This window comes from Helicoverpa armigera, chromosome 12, assembly GCF_030705265.1.
Source record: "Helicoverpa armigera isolate CAAS_96S chromosome 12, ASM3070526v1, whole genome shotgun sequence".
Lineage (NCBI taxonomy): Eukaryota > Metazoa > Arthropoda > Insecta > Lepidoptera > Noctuidae > Helicoverpa > Helicoverpa armigera.
Genome location: NC_087131.1, coordinates 7,242,581 through 7,263,156, shown reverse-complemented (window position 1 = coordinate 7,263,156; position 20,576 = coordinate 7,242,581). Strand labels below are relative to the sequence as shown.

General features: G+C 36.0%; 1 protein-coding gene across 1 annotated transcript; it reads left to right on the top strand.

The window, feature by feature from the left end:
- The first annotated feature begins 1,723 nt into the window (after positions 1-1,723).
- On the top strand, positions 1,724-20,348 carry LOC110373764 (nuclear factor NF-kappa-B p110 subunit). Its single transcript, XM_049838851.2, has 22 exons — positions 1,724-2,108; positions 3,437-3,579; positions 4,534-4,679; positions 5,126-5,231; positions 6,424-6,556; positions 6,748-6,852; positions 7,798-7,909; positions 8,228-8,409; positions 8,699-8,748; positions 9,192-9,251; positions 9,903-10,146; positions 10,395-10,432; positions 10,518-10,574; positions 10,686-10,823; positions 13,047-13,156; positions 13,415-13,590; positions 13,945-14,082; positions 14,952-15,130; positions 16,458-16,571; positions 17,119-17,286; positions 17,836-18,009; positions 18,900-20,348. The coding sequence occupies exons 1-22, from the start codon at positions 1,943-1,945 to the stop codon at positions 18,996-18,998; spliced, it is 2,838 nt and encodes a 945-aa protein (XP_049694808.2). The 5' UTR covers positions 1,724-1,942; the 3' UTR covers positions 18,999-20,348.
- The last annotated feature ends 228 nt before the right edge of the window (positions 20,349-20,576 follow it).

Here is a 20,576-nt window from a genome sequence, read left to right as displayed (position 1 = left end):
AACCTAAACTCTAAACTGTATTTGTATGTCTCAGGAATTCCACCATTAGGATAAGTTATATAAATCCGCAAAATTAATTAAGCACATATTAATACAATAGGTAGATACTAAACTGTCCAGACAGCCTTATGACTGGCCAACAACGAAGTCATAGTGGTCTTGTTTTACCATTTGAGTCTGGATAACTAAAAAGAAAATACGAAGTTTAACATAGGTACGTAATCATTCAATTCTACAAATACCGGAGTAACTAATTACCGCAGATATAGATGTCATGAAGTGTAAAGCACGTAGTCCTAGCGACTAAAGATATTTCTTCTGAAATATGCAAGTACGTCATACAAAAAAATCAATAGCCGTTGCAAACTTTTGGATCGTCAAAATTAGAAATATGTACGTGCGAACACGCAATCGCCATCTTGTAAACATTCAGTGAACGTTATAGATAAACGCACAGTGGGTTACGTGTTATATGACCTATACATAAATATTATAACTATACATAGTCGGGTGCTCGGGGATTTTTGTGACTCACACAGCTGGTTCTTCCCCGGAACGATAACGTCAATGTTGCATTACAGTAATACCAGACTATGACATTGTCCCAAAAATATGGGAAATCAATAAATCATGACAACTTTTTAATGTCATTACATAACCGAAAAAAGCGATAGATAATTAACAAACTTATTAAAAATGGGTGATTAAATATAATTACTAATTACACTGAATTGCTCTATCTTATCATGTACAAATAAATTAAAAAACGACTATGAGCAAATATTTAAGACAAATTACTTATGATATTTTTTATGGTTACAGACAAAATAGGTACTTTAATAGTGCATTTTTTTTATTTTGATCTAATTAAAGATATAAACATTAAGACCTAAATTTCTTTTAGAATTTTCCACATCTTGTAGAGTGTTGACTCAGCAAAAAAGACGCTGCCGAGATGAGAATGCGAAGATGAATGTGGTGTTATGCGAATGGTAACAAAGAAGCTGCATGGAAATCATGGCATTTCCATACCCTGCGGAAGGTTTTGGTCATGAATTTGACTGGATATAGTGGAAGAGGACGATCAAAGAAATGATGGGTGGATTGCGTGAAAGTCGATATGGTTAGGATGGGTGTTACATGTGAGATGACGGCTTATAGAGGAGTACAGAGGAGAAAGCAAATAGCGTTGACCCCGAATAAAGTTGGGATAAGGGCATGAAAATGACGGTTGATTGCAGCATCAGCCTTTTCACACACTGATCCTAAGCATATTGTTACTAATAACGACATTTTACATAAGAAAACTGCAGTTTTTATATCAATAAACTTTATGGAGTGTATGTAGGCGGACCATTTAGGCGTTGAGGTTGTTACTCTCTCTTCAGACGAGAATGTTTTTAGTTCATTATGTGAATATCCATTCATGTATTGAAACCAAGTATATGTCAAGAGTAACCTTTAATATATCAAAGTTTGGTTATAGCCAAACTATTTAAAAAAAACTCATTAATGTAGGTATGTATTAATCTTTTTTCGTTAATCCATTTTTTTAGTATAGGTACAAGAACTAATTACGGCTCATTAGCTATCTGAGAAGGAGAGGGGTGTTTATATAAAAGAATTTTAAGTGGTATAAAAATCACAAATAAATTGACTAAAGTTGTTTTAAAAGTTTTGAGGTTCTTATGGGGAAAATTAAAGTACAGCACATGGCAATATATGAGTACTGTCAAACGCAGATAAACATTCTCAATGTCGAAGTCGTTCGTAGTTTTTAGTTTTTGCGATGCGCTAAAATTCAATATTTAATAATTGTGCTGAATTATTTGCAAAAAAACTGGAATATATACCTATGCGTTGATACAAATTGTGATAAACACCGTGTATTGATGTAAAAAGTGTAATTTCTTGTGATTGACTGTGCGGGATATAAGTGAAAATGTCTACAAGCAGTGACCACGATATGAGCGATGCCTCCAGCTCTCCCATGTCGTTTAACATATACTCTCCTCCTCATAGTTCTCCGTCGCAGCAGGTTCCTCAGCTCGCGACTGACCTCACTGAGCTGACTTGCGCTGACAATAAGCGACAATTTCTTAGACACGGTGAGTGCTCTTATTTCTCTAATACGTAAGTACTGTGCAATAAGAAGCGTGGAATGTAAAGTAGGTATAATGCTATGCGTGCTGATAAAAATTAAATTCCAAGAATGTATTATTAGAAATACTATGACAGTGCATCATATTGACTATCAACATTCTCTTTGTTATTAATAAACGCTTCTAAAAATGTGTGACAAATAGTTTACAACTTAAGACTGTTGTGACCTCTAAAACATGAAAATGAATTTGTACTTATATTCTAGGAACATAGGTATTTGTTACCTATGCCATAAGTCATTTATACATAATAGTATCACAACCCACTGATTTATTGAAATTTTCTTATTAGTATGAAATCCTTTACATCTCAACTTTCACATAGTTCAAACAGGCTATATAAATCTCTCTGTTCTACCTACCTCCTTTGTACCAGGGAGTATAAAACCAAAGTTACACAAATTACTTAGTACTTTAAAATGTGTCCAAGTTAATGATAACAAATAATTTGCTTTAATATAAACACAGGAAGGAAGCTATTGTTTCATGTTTCGCATATCAATGGACTGAAAAAGTCACCTTATTTTAAAGAGTATAGAGTATAGAATAGAACAACTAATTGTATACTACAAACTTTGATCTCATGTTAGACACTTTTTCCATAATTGGCAGAAGTTCCCCAAGACTATATTCAATCCATTTTTCTTAAACACCTGACCTACCACCTACCTTTAAAAATTGAAAGTAAAACATCATATTAAACAGTTGTTTTAAGAAAACTGGTGTTTTTGTTGTTGCTAAACTTAGGCCTTAGTTGTTCAGTTTCAATGTTGATTGTTTAAGTGCTTGGCAAATATGGTTTACTGTAGATTGTTCATTTACTATTCTGAGAATCCAACATGCTCTAAATAGATAAATCACTTCAGTTTCGAACAAAACTAAATCTTTTCTAGATTAACTACTATAACATTGTAAGAAACTAGCGGCTTTGTACGAGGTTCACTGTGTGAATAAGTGAAGAACCACTCAACTTATTTTGTGCAAACTTCACATTAATCATCCTCTAACTAAATACTTAGTCTGAACAAACGAAAACTGACTTTTATATATATTTATTTATATTTTTTATAATGAAGTTTCACCCGCTTGGTGAGGGAAATACTTCCCCTATCAGAATAAATAGTAGACAATAACTTATTCTAATTTATAGCCATTCAGCTGTTTGTGTGTGAAGAAGTGCAAACATACACACACACACACACACACACCTTTCCTTCATGATATTAATAAAATAATGTAATTTTCAATATAATTAACCAAGATGTTTTATACAGCCATGAAACCATTTCTGCGTATCACGGAACAGCCTCAGAATCACTTCAGATTTCGGTATGTCAGCGAGATGGTTGGCACACATGGATGTCTTCTGGGAAAATCTTATGGCTCCAACAAAACAAAGACTCATCCTACTGTTGAGGTAAGTTTATAACCTTGTAACATTTTCCTCAAAGGTTCTAAGACATAAAATACAGTTTTTCAGTATGATTCACGTAAGGAAGTAGAGAGCAACAACCTTAAAGATTGTTAAATAAAAAAATACTGAGTAGCAGACAAACTGTCTTCTCCCTCTTTCTCTGTTCTACGCAACAATAGAATAATTAAAATCAAAACAAAAAAAAACCTAAATAAGGCTATAACTTAAAGTAATGAAAAAAAAAATCAAAAGTCATTTATTCAAAGTAGGCTGAAAATCAGCACTTTTTGAAGGTCAAATTTACAAAAGACAGCCCCCAAAACGCCCGCCCTTCACATATCCTAATGGTAGCACAAATATCGTCTGTGGCAAAGGCTGTGCTATGTTCTCTTTTTTTGTTTTGGTGGGAAATCCGCAAATGACCCGCCCCGAGTCTGAGACTGCCACACATGATAAAATTGCGAAATTGTAGATTACTATTGACAAAAAAAGAGGGACAGCAATAATTTTTCGGGGAAATACCCGTCGCACTCAATTAATGTTGCTCATATTTTGGTTAACTTTTAACTGACTGCCTCTTTGGTCTAGTGGTCGCAAGCGCAGCTGCTGTGCTCGAGGTCTCGGGTTCGATTCCCGGGTCGGGCCGAAATCGCTTTGTGGGTTTTCTTAAACTTTCGCTAGCAGCCCGTAGTCTGGAAGTTGTGATTGATTCACCCGTGCATCGGACACCACGTAAATGTCAGTCCTGCGCCTGATCTCTTTCCGGTCGTGTCGGATTGCCGTCCTATTGGGTTATGAGAGTGAAGGAATAGAGAGTGCACCTGTGTCTGCGCAAATGCTCGTGCACTATAATATGTCCTGCGCAGCTGGCTGATCTCCTTAAATGAGAACAGCCGCCGTGGCCGAAATCGGCCGTGGACGCCATTATAACTTTTAAATCTCGTATTATCTTTACAGCTACTTAATTACAGAGGTAAGGCTCTGATAAGGTGTCGTTTGGCTCAACACAACAACCCTGATGAACACCCACACAAGTTGCTTGAAGATGAACAGGATCGAGACATGAGTTACCTGGTTCCTGATCAGGGAAGCTATAAAGTCGGGTAAGTGTAGCTACCTAGTAGTACCTTGTGGTGTCAGCTAATAGTGACAGAATTTTGTTTGTCATGCAGACATCCCTATGTAGATAACGATGTTCAAAATATGCATAGGTAGGTAGGTAAAGGTAACAAGATAATTTATTGAGTACTAGCTGATCCCGCGAACTTCGTATCGTTTAAACCTTCCCTGGAACTCTACAAACATTTTAAAACCAAAAAATGCAACTAACTCATGAAAAATAGTTTACCACAAATACCAAGCAAAAAAGGAATCAATTGAAGGTCACATCAATTAATAATAGGAATCAGTAGTAATATGATTTATTTCATTTAACTACAAACTAATACAAACTTATCGTAGTGGAATTTCTATGTGTATACTATAAATGTCTGAGTATATAAATGAAGCTGAATAGGTACCTATAACAAATTTTTGTACAAATCACTAGGTTCGGCGGGATCGGCATTATACACACTGCGAAAAAAGATGTGGCTGCACTACTATTCAAGAAGTTTTCTGAACAATGCAAGAATACTAACGTGAACTTGAAAGACGTAAGTGGAACACTTGAAATATTCTTATTCACAGAGATAAAAAATAGCTTCAGATATCCACCTCTATAAACGAATCAACAAACCTTTCATTATTATTCATAGAACTAATATACTTACTGTATAAGCATAAGCATCTATTATCATAACGTATTACTTAATTCTATTTAACATGCAGACTTGCAAATATTTTGGGAAGTCAATCTATAACGGACGTGTGTGTGTATATTTGGGTTATAATAGTGCATTGTTTAAAAGCTCCGTGTTCCTGTAACGAATCCTTTGTTTACACACTTACATATGTATACTTGCAATTCGTATTTTTACAAGCTATTTTTGCTTCGTTTTTAATCTTTGACTTCTTAAGGTATGAAATGGCAGAAAATAATAATATCTTTGGGTCCTTTTAAGTCTTTTAGACTCTAGAGTTTTGTCTAGAAAGATAGCCAGACCTTACTGGATACGGCAACTTATTTATGCTTATACATGTTCTGCCATAAATGCCTTATGACTTGTATTACCCATTTCCACGTTTTTGCACAAGCCATCTTTAAGTATATCTTTACAACAACCTGTCTAAGTCCCTGCGACCATGGACACTCCTAGGGACCCGATCTTGCTTCGCACGGGATAACAGTATTTCCTCACTATTTTATGTATGTTATTACACATACAAACCTTCCTCTTTAATCACTCCTAAATTTAAAAAAACGAATGAAAATCGGTTGCGTAGTTTTGCGTACAAAGGGATATAGGGACATAGGGACAGACAAAGCGACTTTGTTTTATACTATGTAGTGATGCAGGTTGACTCGTTAGAGAAAAGACTGACATTCTTTGGTAACAAGGCAACTAAACACTCGAGTGTGGCTTGTTTGAGTCATGGCATGGCAGAGTTCTATTGGCCCTACGTAGGTAAATCGGTAAATGCTCCCAAAACACATGCGATAATGGGGTTTGCGATTCAACGCGACCACAGTTGTGTTCGTGAAGTTGACGCGATTAGTTTACTGAGAGCTAAGCGCGAGCGCACACCCACGCGCCTGATTAAAAAGTTATGTTTATTTATTTTTGATGAATTATTTAGTTGCTTAGGTACTCGTACTGTGAGAAGACTCGAAGTGATTGTGGTATTATAATGTTCTTCTGTATAGACTGCGGTATGTATATTTTTTTGTTTTTTTTTTGTTTCTAGCTTCAAGTACAATGCGAGAATATGGCCAAAACTATAAATTTGAATATCGTTCGTTTGAAATTCAGTGCACATGACACTGTTACTGGTCAAGAGATATGTGAACCTGTGTTCTCAGAACCTATTCATAATATGAGTAAGTATTTTACTATTACCTACGCATAAGTTAGATAGAAATTAGTTCTTATTGGTATAAATGTGATTTTAGTTTAAATAGAAATACCTACAATTTCATATATGACTTATTGTAGGTTGTGTCCTTCTTCAGCTGCCTTGCTGTAGTTTGTTCATCTTTCAGAAATTGATTTTGTTATTTCATGTTTTTAGAGAGTGCTGCTACTAACGATTTGAAGATATGCCGCATTAGTCGGTCCTCCGGCAGTGCATCTGGGGGAGAAGATGTCTTCATACTTGTCGAGAAAGTTAACAAAAGTAAGTGAACAAACCCCCACTAAGTGTAGGACGAAGCATTTTCTCATAAATGCATCGATATTGCGGAAAACTTTATAGACAAGAAAGTTGTAACTTAAAAGTTTATATAAAAACACTGGCGGTTTTCCTGCGCTTACAATATGGCCTATTTTCATTGGGGACAGTGAAAGAATTACAAACAAAACAATACAATCTTTCCTCTTCGTAATGTTAGTGTAGATTTCATGAGTTTTGTAGGAGTAATCTGCTATTTTGGAAAACCCCATTATGAAATTGGTTGAGATATCACCCAAATACCGGAAACCGTCAAAAACTCTCAAAAATCACGGCTCGTATTTTCCAATGTATAAAGTTTATTCTATTAATATTATCAGTATTACATACAACATAAAACAGAGTAGACTCAAAAACTACAGCATAGGTATTCATTCAATAAAAGTCAACCCGAGAAGTCGACAAAATTATGACGCTAGATTCACATACTTTTTTATTTCGTAAAAAAAAATGCAAATGCACTCATACCGTACTCACTTGGTTTCTGATTGAATTCATATTGTCATTAGTATTATTGATTTCCTGTTTTATTACGATAACAGTGTTGGGATTTATGAGAATAAATTCGTTTAGTGTCAATACTGGAATATTTCTCTTAAAAACATTTATCATGTTGTGAATTGGCATCAAATACCAAATACATATTGCTATAAACAATAAAATGTCGAATACTTTATTTTATAGCAACTTCTATTGAATTAAGGGAGGGCTTCTGTTGAAGTTTTTTCTCTATTAATATCAATCGTAAACGTTATTATCTTCGAATAATTAGTTCTGAAACCTTTGATACAAATTTCCTACTATGTTATTCTACTGCTCTGTACTATTACTTCATAAAAAATATTTATGATTATATGATCAACATTTATAGTGTACGTATGCATTCCTCAGAGAACATAATGATTCGCTTCTTCGAGATGGACGAGAACGGTGAAAGAGGTTGGTCTAGCTACGGCCAGTTTATGCAGAGCGATGTTCATCACCAATACGCCATTGTTTTTAGGTGAGTACTGATTAGACCAGAGTGGATGATAAAACTTAATTCTTTATTAGTACATGTGTTAGGTACATGGGTGGTACATTTTACATTTTTTTGGAGTGGACACGATGTGGACCCAGTAGGGCACAGTTTAAAGAAGCAGAGATGGAATTATCTTTTTTGTATCATCTAATCGCTGTGAGTGCAGCGTGAGGGAGTCCCAGATTCTTACTGACTTTGGCCCTGGTGGGGTTCGCTGACAGTCTTTGAGAGTTGCGTTGGAACACACACAAAATACTGGACATTTTTAAAAATGAACTATCATTTTTATCCTCTTGACAGGACTCCACCGTACAAAAATCCCGAGACTTCAGTCGATGTGCACGTGTTCATAGAACTAGTGCGTCCCACTGACGGCCGTACCAGCGAACCTAAAGAGTTCAAGTACAAAGCGAACCAAGCTTACAAACAGATCAAGAAAAGGAAAACCGGATCGTCTTACTGCTCTATCGGCAGTTCTTCAAGTAAGTTGATACATTTGTGGCAAATTTCTACCGTTGAATCAGTCTCTGATAGGCATCCAGGAACTTTGATATTGGAGCGCTATTTATTTTTATGATTTACTAATTCCCACGGGAAGTAGGAACTATTTCGCGGACCCGGATAAAAAGTAGCCTACCTATACTTAGGCTTCTTAGATTAATGATTTTTCAAATTAGACCAGTAGTTCCTGGGTTAAGCGCTTTCAATGAAATAGACAAAATCTTTAGCTTTAAATATTTTCATACTTTTAATACTCGTAATTTGTTACAGGTGGATCTCTGAAAAGTGGCTGCGATATTCCCATATCTGTTGTCAATCATGTAAGTTATTCTAGATATATACGTTATTTATGAGTATCCAAAGTAAAGCTGTTTGTATATCACCAGCCTGTGTTAATAACAGGCAATAGGGACGCTTTAGATTTTCACAACATTGATTAGGTACTTACGTTAAAATCGTACAAAAACCTTCTCGCGCGTACGACCCGCACCTTTTTTCCTATTCATAATGTCATATAAGTGGTTCCTAGATAAAAAATTTAAATCTTGCGAAGTACTAAAAATACCATTGATAACTATAGAAGTGGTTTTTCAAAACACCACTTGAAGTCTCAGATTGTACCTTTAAATTTACAGTAAACACCCTTGAGTTTACTGTATAAAATCTACAATTACATGTAAACAAATAAAAAATAAAAAAAAACATATAAACGTCTATTATGAGATATTGTGTTGTAATATTTCATTTTGTATTTCTTTTTTAGCAAGCTGAAGAAATTATGGAGCGCGATCCCGATCCGACTTCGATGTATATCTTGCCTCAGGTTAGTTACCAAAGAAACTTTAAGTCTGGACAACTTTCCCCATAAATAAGTTTTATGACCGGTATTTCTTAATTGTTAACTTTCACGTAAACGTATATACCTACAATATACGTTGACATATGCTATAAAAAGTACCTACATACCATAAAATATGTTAAAGTATCATTAAGTCATAATTTTACAGATAAACATTTCTAACTTATAAAAACATGGCTATAAATAAAATTATATATATTTCAGTTCATAAAAAAACAAAAAATGTGCAACACACTTTCTAAGTTTTATTACGTGAAAGCAACAATGGCAAAAAACTAACAAAAAATACAATAAAATAACCCTTAAAATACTGGCAACGGGCTTTTGTCTAGAAAACACATGTTTTGCATTGCACTCCATCATGACGGTCAATATTGAGACTTACTGCTCATGATTTATTACGCTACATAAATCTGTAGTTTTTTACCCGACCGCCAAGAAGGGGTAAATATACCGAAGTATGATCGTATCGTATAATAAAACTTACTGAATCGATTTGAAAATAGGCAGCTACACTTTCTGCTGTGATCATGGGCTAAGCTTAATTCGGATACGAGAAGAAGTTTCCCCGGGAATATATAAGACGATTTTCTAAGACGCAAGGGCAATTCACAGGTTCACAACCCGACTTCGCCGAACCAATGTGATCTTGGCAGCGCTCTATACTCAGCCCCCGGGTCTGAGTCCAGCATGTCTCCGATGTCCAGCCCCATGTGGAGCGAGCCCCACAGTGTGATGCTCCCGGAGCCACCCATCGCAGACTTGAAGCTTAACTCGGCAGACTTCGAACAGATCACAGCAACAAACAACGATCCCGCTAGCTATCAGATACCAGAGGAAGTTAAAAGCTTTTTGAATGGTACGTTTTATTTCATTACTGTTTAGCGCCCGTTCCCTATATTCTATCTATGTATTTTTTGTTTTGCTTACTAGAGATAGAATTTTGTTTTTAGTCCCATACGAGTTGTGTCAAAATGCTATCTCAAACAACAAATAGATAGAAAAGAACTTTGGGAACGGCTGTAAGTATTGTACATTTTACATCCTCTTATAAATACAAGTACGCTTTAAAGTACAAATTCAGCTAAGAATGTTTTGTTTTTACAGAATACATGAAAAGTTACGGAGAAACTGTTCCCGAAGAAGTAAGTGCTAAATATTATATAAGTCAATTAAACGGCGTGTCGCGTTCTTATTAAAACGATTAATATTTTTATTCTTCTGTTTTAGAAAAACAGTATGGAGTTTATTCGCTCATTGCTAGTCGCTGACTCGGGACGGCCAAAGGTGTGTACATATTTTATATTTTTAATTTAAATTCACTTTTTATATCTGTTAAAATTTAAAACTGTGTATATTTTCCACAGTTCTATTGTTAATTAATAACTGCTTATTCAGTTACAGCAAGACGCGAAGGCACATTTCCTGACACCACGAGCGCGTGAAGGCTTTCCCAAAGATGAGGGCGAACTCAAAAAGTCGAAGACGGAGTACCCGGCTTTCTACAAAACGGAGGATGGCATCGAAGTTAAGAAGGTACTGCGCTTTTACCTTCCGACAACGAATGAGTACTGAAGTATTCTCAACGTGACATTTGATATGGTAATTCCAAAAAAGGACAATGGGTAAGTTGTATGAAGTCAAAGTATCCGCTGTTTCTATTCATTTGTTTGCTGCTAATAGACTAAGCAGGAGTCACAGAAATTATTGAATAAATAAATATTTCCGTGATAGTCACACATAAGCATTACAATAGCGGCCATGTATGTATAGGTATGTGCAAACAACTGACCAAATTCTCTGCTAAGTGGATCTTCTATGTGAAATGTTGCCTACATTTAATTGTGGATCAATTGATTCTGCTCATTGTTCCGATCAAATTATATCGCGGTTTCGTAGGTATCACGTTGTATATTTATTTATTCAATAATTTCTGGGGCTCTTGGTTAGTTTATTAGCAACAACCAAATGAATAGAAACAGCTGATATTTTGACTTCATACAACTTATCCATTCTTCTTTTTTGAAATTACCATATCAAATGTCACGTTGAAAACACTTCAATACTCCTTCGTCGTTTTAAAGTAAAAGTCTTTGCCTTCTTCATATAATATCCTCATAGTATCGTGATTTTCTGTTCCCATTTATAAATACGGTAGGTAACAGGAAAAACATAAATTTTCATTATCCTAAACCAAATCGAGTACCAAATCATCGTATCCCAAAATATCGAACACCTTAAATCGAAAGCACAAATAATCGAATGTTTGAAACATCGTAAGGTCAAATATTCGAATGAACAACACATCAATCTGCAATACATTGGGCGTTGAAAATATCGAATGACCATTTCATTTCGCCCTTAATACACCATTTCACCAACCATATCAAGTGTATGGAATGAGCTGTGAAATGGTCATTCGATACTTTCAACACTCGATGTATTGCAGCTCGATGTGTTGGCCATTCGAATATTTGATCTTGCGATGTTTCAAACATTCGGTTATTTGTGCTTTTGATTTGAGGTTTTCGGTATTGTGAGATTTGATGTCTAAGAACTCTACACTTGCGTGCAAAAAAAAAAACGGCCCGTACGCTTTCCTTCAGAACACGATATATAAAAATCAAGATGAGACATGCAAAAACTAATAATGTCATTTAAAGTTATGTTTCATATACTTTAAATGTGCATACTCCATACTTTAATAAACTGGATGTTTTTGATGATGTTGACTCGTTTATTCGGACACCCTCATTTCTGATTTTTAAGAACGCAATCTCCGTTGCATTGCGTTAAATTGTGTCAAAAGTTAATCAATTTATTGTTTATTCAGTAATTGGTTATTGAACTGATTTAGTGAACTTTTACCTTGAGTTTTATTGTTTTTACTCTATGAGTACTCTATCTAAGAGTTACGACTCCGTCTGTGTGCGTTTGAGTTGCAGCACTGATCTAGGCTGGATTGAGTCAGCGCGTTGTGGCAAGTTTAATTGATCATAACTAGATGATCGTTCTGGAGTCGCCTTATGTCTTCCCGAAACTGATCGTCTATTGAAGCTGCCGTTCTCTATAAATCTTTGTTACACTTGTCTTACTGTCGTTGATCGTCTTAGGCGAAGACGTATGGCCACGACGCGCTGACTCAATCCAGCCTTTATCGGTGCTGCAACTTGAGCCCACTCTGACGGAATAATAACCATTTTACCATAGAGTAAAAACAATAAAACTCAAGGTAAATGGTTACCAATTACTGGATAATAAATAAATTGATTAGCACACACAATGCAATGCAACTGAAATTGTGTTCTTAAAAATCTGAAATGAGGGTGTCCGAATTAACGTCAATATCATCAAAAACATCCAGTTTATTGAAGTATGGAGTATGCACAAATAAAGTATATGAAATATACCTTCAAATGACATTATTAGTTTTTGCATGTCTCATCTTGATTTTTATATATCGTGTTCTGAAGGAAAGGGTATGGGGTGGGCCGATTTTGCACGCAAGTGTATTTGGTGTATGATACCCCAAGCGAAGTAGTCTCGACTTCACAGAATACGAACAAATCTCGCGGCTGGCAGAACAATTATATCTTTTAAAGCTTGAGACTTCTTATTTGCATCCGTCTTACAATGGGTATGAACAATTGACTCCTAACTCCTACGAAGTTTGACTGATGGTCTTGGAATACTCTTCTTTCTTGTATAACCTACGCACTCCTTAAAGCCTATAAATTAAGTTTCACTTGTTTTTTCCAGATTGTAAAAGACTTGTGCGAAATGATCAGAAATAAAAAAGGTTTCAAAAAGGCTGAAGTTAGAAGCCGCTTGGAGCGGTTATTTGAAATAAGACTGTCGAATGGAGATACGTAAGTTTATTCTCGACTTAAGTTCCTTAAATACTTCAAAGACATATTAATCGATTAAAAGTTGTAAGCACTATGTTATGTACTTCTAAAAGCTCATACAATTTACAGAACCTTTGCACTAATGGATTGAAGTGTAAAATAAAAATGCCCATTAACAACACTATATTTTGGAAGCTGGTTCAACATAAATAGAACCATCACTTATATACCAGCCATTTCTGTATTAAACATTTTTAATAATACTTTTTTTAATTCTAGATTCCTCCACATGGCATTGTGCAGTAACCAGCCAAGTCTTGAGTACATCGTGAAAATAATCCATAGTGTTAAGGCTACGCACCTCCTTGATTGCGCCAATGATAGACAGCAGACCACGCTCCACATCGCCGTTGTCAATGATATGCCGAAAATGGTGTCTTTGTTTGTTGCGAAAGGTAAAAACAAGAAAACATATACATACCTATAAGATAGGCTTCGAATTTGTAGAAAGATGGACGTTTGAATAAATCGAAATTTAATGTCACATCGGTCAAGTAAAAAGAAAGTCAACAGTATTTGACTTTAGGCTTTCTAGGCACGTCGTAGGCTAGTCGGAGTGAAGTTAGTGATGATCAGTAGGTAGTCATAAAATATTTATTATTTACTTCACAACATGTTTTCTATAATTTAAAAAATAAAAACATTTGAAAATATAAAAAAAATTGATGGCCACCGATATCGGGTCCAAGGTATTTATTATTATTGACATTCTGATATTATAAATATAGTAAATTTTGTTTCTGTTATAGGATCGAACCCAATGTTAAAGGATGACGAGGACCTAAATGTGATCCACTACGCCGTGAAGTACAAGTCGTGTTTAGAAGTCCTTCTGGACTCCATCAAGAAGAACGATGTGCCATGTGATTTGAACGATTACAATGGTGGTAAGTTCAAAATATTTATTTACACATGAATACAGTAGGTTCATAAGGTGTTCGGTATTCAGTTATAATATAATGAAATGACCAAGATAAACATGCAAGTGATCAAGTTTACCTATTTATCTTTTGGAAATTTATGTTGTAAAAATTATTTTATGGAGTTAAAAGATAGCTAATTAGCCATCTACGTAGTGCCTTTTTGAAACGGGTAGTTGGTAGCTCACGAATTTGGACAGGAAGTTCATTATATATTTGAATACACATGGGAAAAGAACTTCGTTTATATAGCTGTTGAGTTTTGAGTATTAACATTTCTTAGTATTGATTGAATCCTTTGTAGCTAATTTATTATATTTTTACTTAATTTTAAGTAAGACTTTTAGACATGTTGAAAATGTTCATTATTTTAACTATTTTTTATATTTGTACGCCTAAGAGGCCAAACATGATGGCCTTACTTTATAATATCTGTAACAACCTGCATAATTCCTATGTGCACTCATGTTTATCATCATCTTCCGAGCCTTTTTCCCAACCATGTTGGGGTCGGCTTCCAGTCTAACTGGATGTAGCTGAGTACCGGTGCTTTACAATTAGCGACTGCCCTATCTGACCCCCTTATCCCAGTTACCGGTTCAACCCTTTAGTTAGACTGGTGTCAGACTAACTGGCTTCTGACTACCCATAACGACGCATGTTTATACAAGTAAATAATCTTGTATAGTTATCGGCACGGATATTGAGCCCTGACCTTCACCTGCGAAGCGATTTATTGGTTTATTGCCTTATGTGTACGGTGCGCCTAACCCCCCACTCTTCCGCCGAGAGCTCAATATCCGTGCCGGGAACTATATCTTGTATTGTGTGTACAGAGAAGCAGTCAGCCCTACACATGGCGGTGGTGTCGGGCTGGGCGGACGGGGCTCGGCTGCTGCTGTCGCACGGCGCCAGCTACAGCGTGCGCGACGCGTCCGGCCGCACGCCGCTGCACCTCGCCGCCTACGACGACCAGCTGCCCGTGCTGAGGACCCTGCTCGAATTTATACCCCCGGTAAGTGTGGCATCAGACTCTTCAGCGCGGCCTGCCGGGGCTGCGGGATTGTACGGAAAAGTTACCGCGGCCCTGGTACATTAGAGCTTAAACGGAACATGATGGGTTTTAGTCAGTAAGAGTCTGACTCTCTCTCAGCGCTGCTAACCCACAGCGGGAGGAGTAATTTGATGATATCCCATCATCAAAAAAAAGTTACTTAGTTAGTTTTTACCCGACTGCCAAAGAAGGAGGGTAATGTTTTTCGAGTGTATGTAAGTATGTATGTATGTATGTATGTCTGTTCCTTTGTGACCTCCTGTAGCCTAAACGGCTTGATGGATTTTGATGTATGAGGTATCGTTAGATTTGTCTTGATTACGGGAGTGTCATAGGATACATTTTATCCTAAAGTCCCACGGGATATTTTTTAAATTTCCTTTAAAAAATATGTATGCGGTATCATTAGATTCATTTCAATCACGGGAGTAATAATTAATATAGGATACGTTTTTTCTCAAAATTCCCACGGGAACATGTTAATTCTGCGTCAACGCAAAGCAACTCATGCGTTAGCAAGCAAAAAGATAGGGCGTGGCCTGGCATGCGGCGCGCGGCGCGGTGCGGAGGGGGATATGCTCGAGTATACAGCCGATAATCATAAGTAACATCACTCGTAATCTAAAGCCAAATGTCGTCGAAATAATTTAAAATGGTACTTACATATACATAGTCTTCTACATCTACAACATTTTCGTTAAATAAAAACAGCTAAAAGTTATAAATAAAGAATTATTATTAAAAACAAAATACCCGACTGCACACTAAAAAAGTAAAACAAGCCCCACAATAATATTGATCAATCAAATGCTAAATATTGATGGAAAGCATCGCAGGCGGGGACCACCTTGACCGCCACCAACGAAAATTCTGCTAAATGGTGCACAACCGAAATGACTATAAATAAGCCTCTGTTGGTCCCCGCCTGCGATGCTTTCCATCAATATTTAGCATTTGATTGATCAATATTATTGTGGGGCTTGTTTTACTCTTTTTTTAGTGTGCAGTCGGGTATTTTGTTTTTTTAATAATAATTCTTTTCGTTAATTTTCGCCTTTCACTCGATATGAAATATCTGAACGTTAAATGAAACACGATTGCGAAATGAATTCGTTAGTGAAATGATCCACCGGCACACGTTGGATACTAGCGTCTCATTTCAAAAAATATGAACTATATTATCGAATATTTTTTGTGTCGTTCGAGCCATCATTTGTACAGCTTACATACATAAACAATATTGCGGTTCTAGTGCATCAGAAAACTCAGTGTTTTTTTTCTTTTCTAGAGCGAAATTGACGTGATGGATGACGCTGGAAATACGGCACTACAAATCGTCTGTGGCGGCACGACCGTCAGGGAAAATTCTGTAGAAATAGCAAGACTGCTGCTTGAAAAGAAGGTATGTACTTATATCAAACTCAAACTGCGGATTCCAATAAACTATCTATCGATTTGCCTACTGGAGAAAATGTCAAAATGTCAAAAAAAGCAAATCTATTTATTTATTTATTAGGTTCACTCACAGCATATACATACACATACACAATACATAGAGCTTAATGGTCGGTTCATATCTGATGGAAAATGCGTCGAGCGTATCGTAATATTCGTAATTGTATGATCGACGCACTAACGCATCATTAGTTAGGTGTGAATGATTGAATGTATTACCGTATATTTGTCAGTTCTGGCGTTACGCGACCGATAATACGCGACGCATATTCCGTTAATATGAACCGACCCGTAGTACTAATGATCTATTGATAGATAGGTTATTGAAATCCTAGTAGATTGTTAAAAACCATGGAGAACAAAATAAATAGAAGAGATGCTGTTTTGGTCATGCCCATTTCTAGAAGAAGGCTCTTGACGTCTCCACTTATGTTTCCTCTCTCCCTGGTAAAAACAGTTCAAATTAATAACTGAATAATAATTTTGTATTTCAGGCATACCCTCTGAAACACGAGGATTGCAACGAGTCCGCTTGGAGACTCGTCAGGAAGAAGCCGGAACTCAGAGAGTTAATGAAACCTTACGTCACGTCCGTCGAGTGCATCGACGAAGACGACATTAAGTCCGAACCGGAGGATGATTTCGAGTCCGCTGATGAAGGCGTAAGTACTTCGTGATCTTATTATTTTATTTCATTTAAAAGGCGGTTCATAAGTAATGCACTCGAGCAAGTTCGAGAGCTATAATTTTCCATATTGAAAATTCTTAGCTACATCGGCCACAAATGAAATGTTGACCACGACCGCTCTGCAAAGAGTGCTACGACTAAGATGATGATGGTTACCTTACATGTGCCAAACTTTGAACTTTTGGAAAACTACTGCTACACTACTGTTACAATTTCCTAATACTTTTAGTCCATAGAAGATGCAAGTTGTTGTTGTGCCTTTAGTGGATTAAAATGATAAATGAAAGTGGCATTATTTTAAGATGCTTTGCCAAATGTCAAAATCCTAGTCAAATAGCTAATTAATACAATACAATCGCATGTCTACTGTGCCCTTGCACTTGTTCGCGGGAGGACTTAATGAGCGCATCCGGCCGTGCTCTCGCTGTGGCGGCATATTGGGCTGACATAGTGTAGTTTCAATATATGACATGTCATCGACACGAAAGAAGAAGAAGAATAGCTAATTGTAATGTGTTGGCAGGAGTACTTGGAGACGGGCCTGGCGGAGCTGAGCGCGTACAGCCGCGAGGTGGCGGCGCTGGTGGACGGCGCGGCGGCGTGGCGCGAGCTGGCGCGGCGCCTGCGCCTGGACGCGCTGCTGGACTGGTACGCCGCGCAGCCCAGCCCCACGCTCACGCTGCTCAAACACCTCAAGGTAACACTATATTTGTTTATTCAGTACTAACGACCCGACCCGGCTTCGCACGGGATCATACATATAAAGCTTCCTCTTAAATGCATCTATCTACTATAACATCAACCGCATCAAAATCCGTTGCGTACTTTTGAAGGTTTAAGCGTATAAAGGTACACGGGGATATAAGGACAAAAAAAGCGACTTTGTTTTATACTGTGTACACTGGGCCCCAATTCTCCTAAATTAATAATGTCAAAATCGAATCGCAATATGATCGTAATAGCAGTTTTAACCATATCGGGCATTCTGCTACTAATAAAAGACCAATCGTATTCGATTGACATTTGATTGGTGTGCGATTGGTCTGCTATTTTGATGATTTTGGTATACACGGTAGTTTGCTGTACAATCATTTTGCAATCGTAAATCATTTGCAGACAAAATGATTCATTATTGAATGACAGAAAAGGATAAAAACGTTTATTTCAAAGAAAAAATAGCGGAATGCCACATACGCTTCAATAGTAATCGAGTCGGGATTGGGTCTCAGTCGAATCGAGTCGAACGTCAATCGAAGGTCGCTTAAGTAAAATTAGGAGAATCGGGCCCCAGTACTCTATTTGAGTATATAAATAAAGCTCTGTCTTGTCATAACAATTTAAAAGCCGTCAAGCTTATACAGTTCGTAACGAAATCGGTAAGGCTACTTAGTAAACTCACAGGTTACAATCCCGATTAAAATAAAATTGGTTAATATATTATTAATAACAATAACGTACATAGACATATTTGTTTACCAGCTTTTTTATTCCGTTATGTTTGACTAAGGTGACCCCTAAATACCATTTAATCCTCCCAATAAAAAAAAAAACATAAATAAGGAATTTTAACCAGAACCATATTTTCAGGAGTCTCGAGATGACATATCTTCAAAGTCTTTGGCCTTGATTTTGGAAGACATGGGACAAATTGAAGCGGCACGTGTCATAAGGAGGTATATTGATTGACAAGACCCAGCGTTCTAAGATAGTTGTACTTTAAACTAGACTTTTGTATTAAGAATGTTGAATGAATCAAATTGGTTTATGTGATAATTTGGATTTTAAAAATATATTTTTATAATTAAATTTCTTGGATTCGATAAAAATAAGATGTGATGAAAACAATGTTGTAATGACAAAATGTTAAATGTTGCATATTCAATGTTGAGTTAAGCTATGAAACCAAAACACAATCTTGTTTTTATCACTATTTAAGATTCAAAAGCTTGACACAGAAATATGTTCTGTTACAGAATTTCGTTTATAACAAAGAAAAACATTTTATTATAAAAAGACATGTTAATATCTGGGAAAAAAAGAAAAACTGTTGAATAGAAAAGTCTATGGAAAATGTTGCATTTTGATTGATAGGCAGATTTGTGGACAGTCAGGAGGGCAATCTTTAACTTGCTTTGCTTTTTTAATTGTACAAGTTCGGTTCATACAGTTCTGAAAGCACCAAAGTGTCTTACATGTATAGAAATAAGCACAATAAACAATAAGTACAGTAATTTTACTTTAGTACGACGAAGGATTAGGTTATAATGTTTTTTAAGTGTTATTTTAAACATTTTTCTTTATATGATCGTTGGATACCTATTTTCTATGTTTTCTTTCAATAATACGTTATGGTCGTCTCATTTTAGTAAGTAAATGATGGCCATATAATTGTTATATGAGTATTGATCTCCAGAAAGCAGAAATTCAATGTTCATTTATTTTTAAGTTAAATCAATTGTTTAATTCTTATTTCTAATCTATATTTTAAGTTACATTTTATTTGTTGAAACTTTTGTTTTTTTTTTTACAATTTTCGTGAATCATTTTCTTTGTACTAAATTGTACATTTATTCTCAAAATATGACTAATTATTATTGATAAGAGCGAATGTGCTATATTAGTTTTAGGGAATTCTCGTTTCCTCAATTATTTGACCTGTGTAATAAATTGTTGCTCAGTTGAAATCAATGAATATCTAATTGTATTGATAACAATGCTGTCTTGATAGTCTATGTTGTTGAAGTCTATGATTGTTAATTAAAATCATAACATGCAATGTGTTGAGGCTTCATTTACTTATCTATTGTAGCTTGATACTACACCGTTACTTTGTTATTGTTTTGGCCATAATCTTTCGACTGTGCTGTTTTGCACGAACATAACGGTCTTCAATGGACAGAATCCAGAAATACTGGCCCCTAAAATAATGCTTAATCTCCTGCACCCCAAATCAAACATTATATAATATGAACTTCTGAACGTATTTCTAATGAACCAAATTGTAAAAGATTTTTTTATTAAAATATTTTAGTTAAACTTGTTTTTTTTTTTATTGGGCACACTTGACTGAATATGCATTTCTTGTGTGAAGGTTTTTGCATCTCACATTTTGCACGAACGAGTTCTGAAGGCGACACGGTTCCGAAATCAACACACTGAAGACCTTTTGAGACAGATTCCGACCATTATCGTGGTATGCAGTATAGGACAAACAAGGAATAACACTGCTTCTGCTATTGATATGGGATGCTGAGTATAATAGAA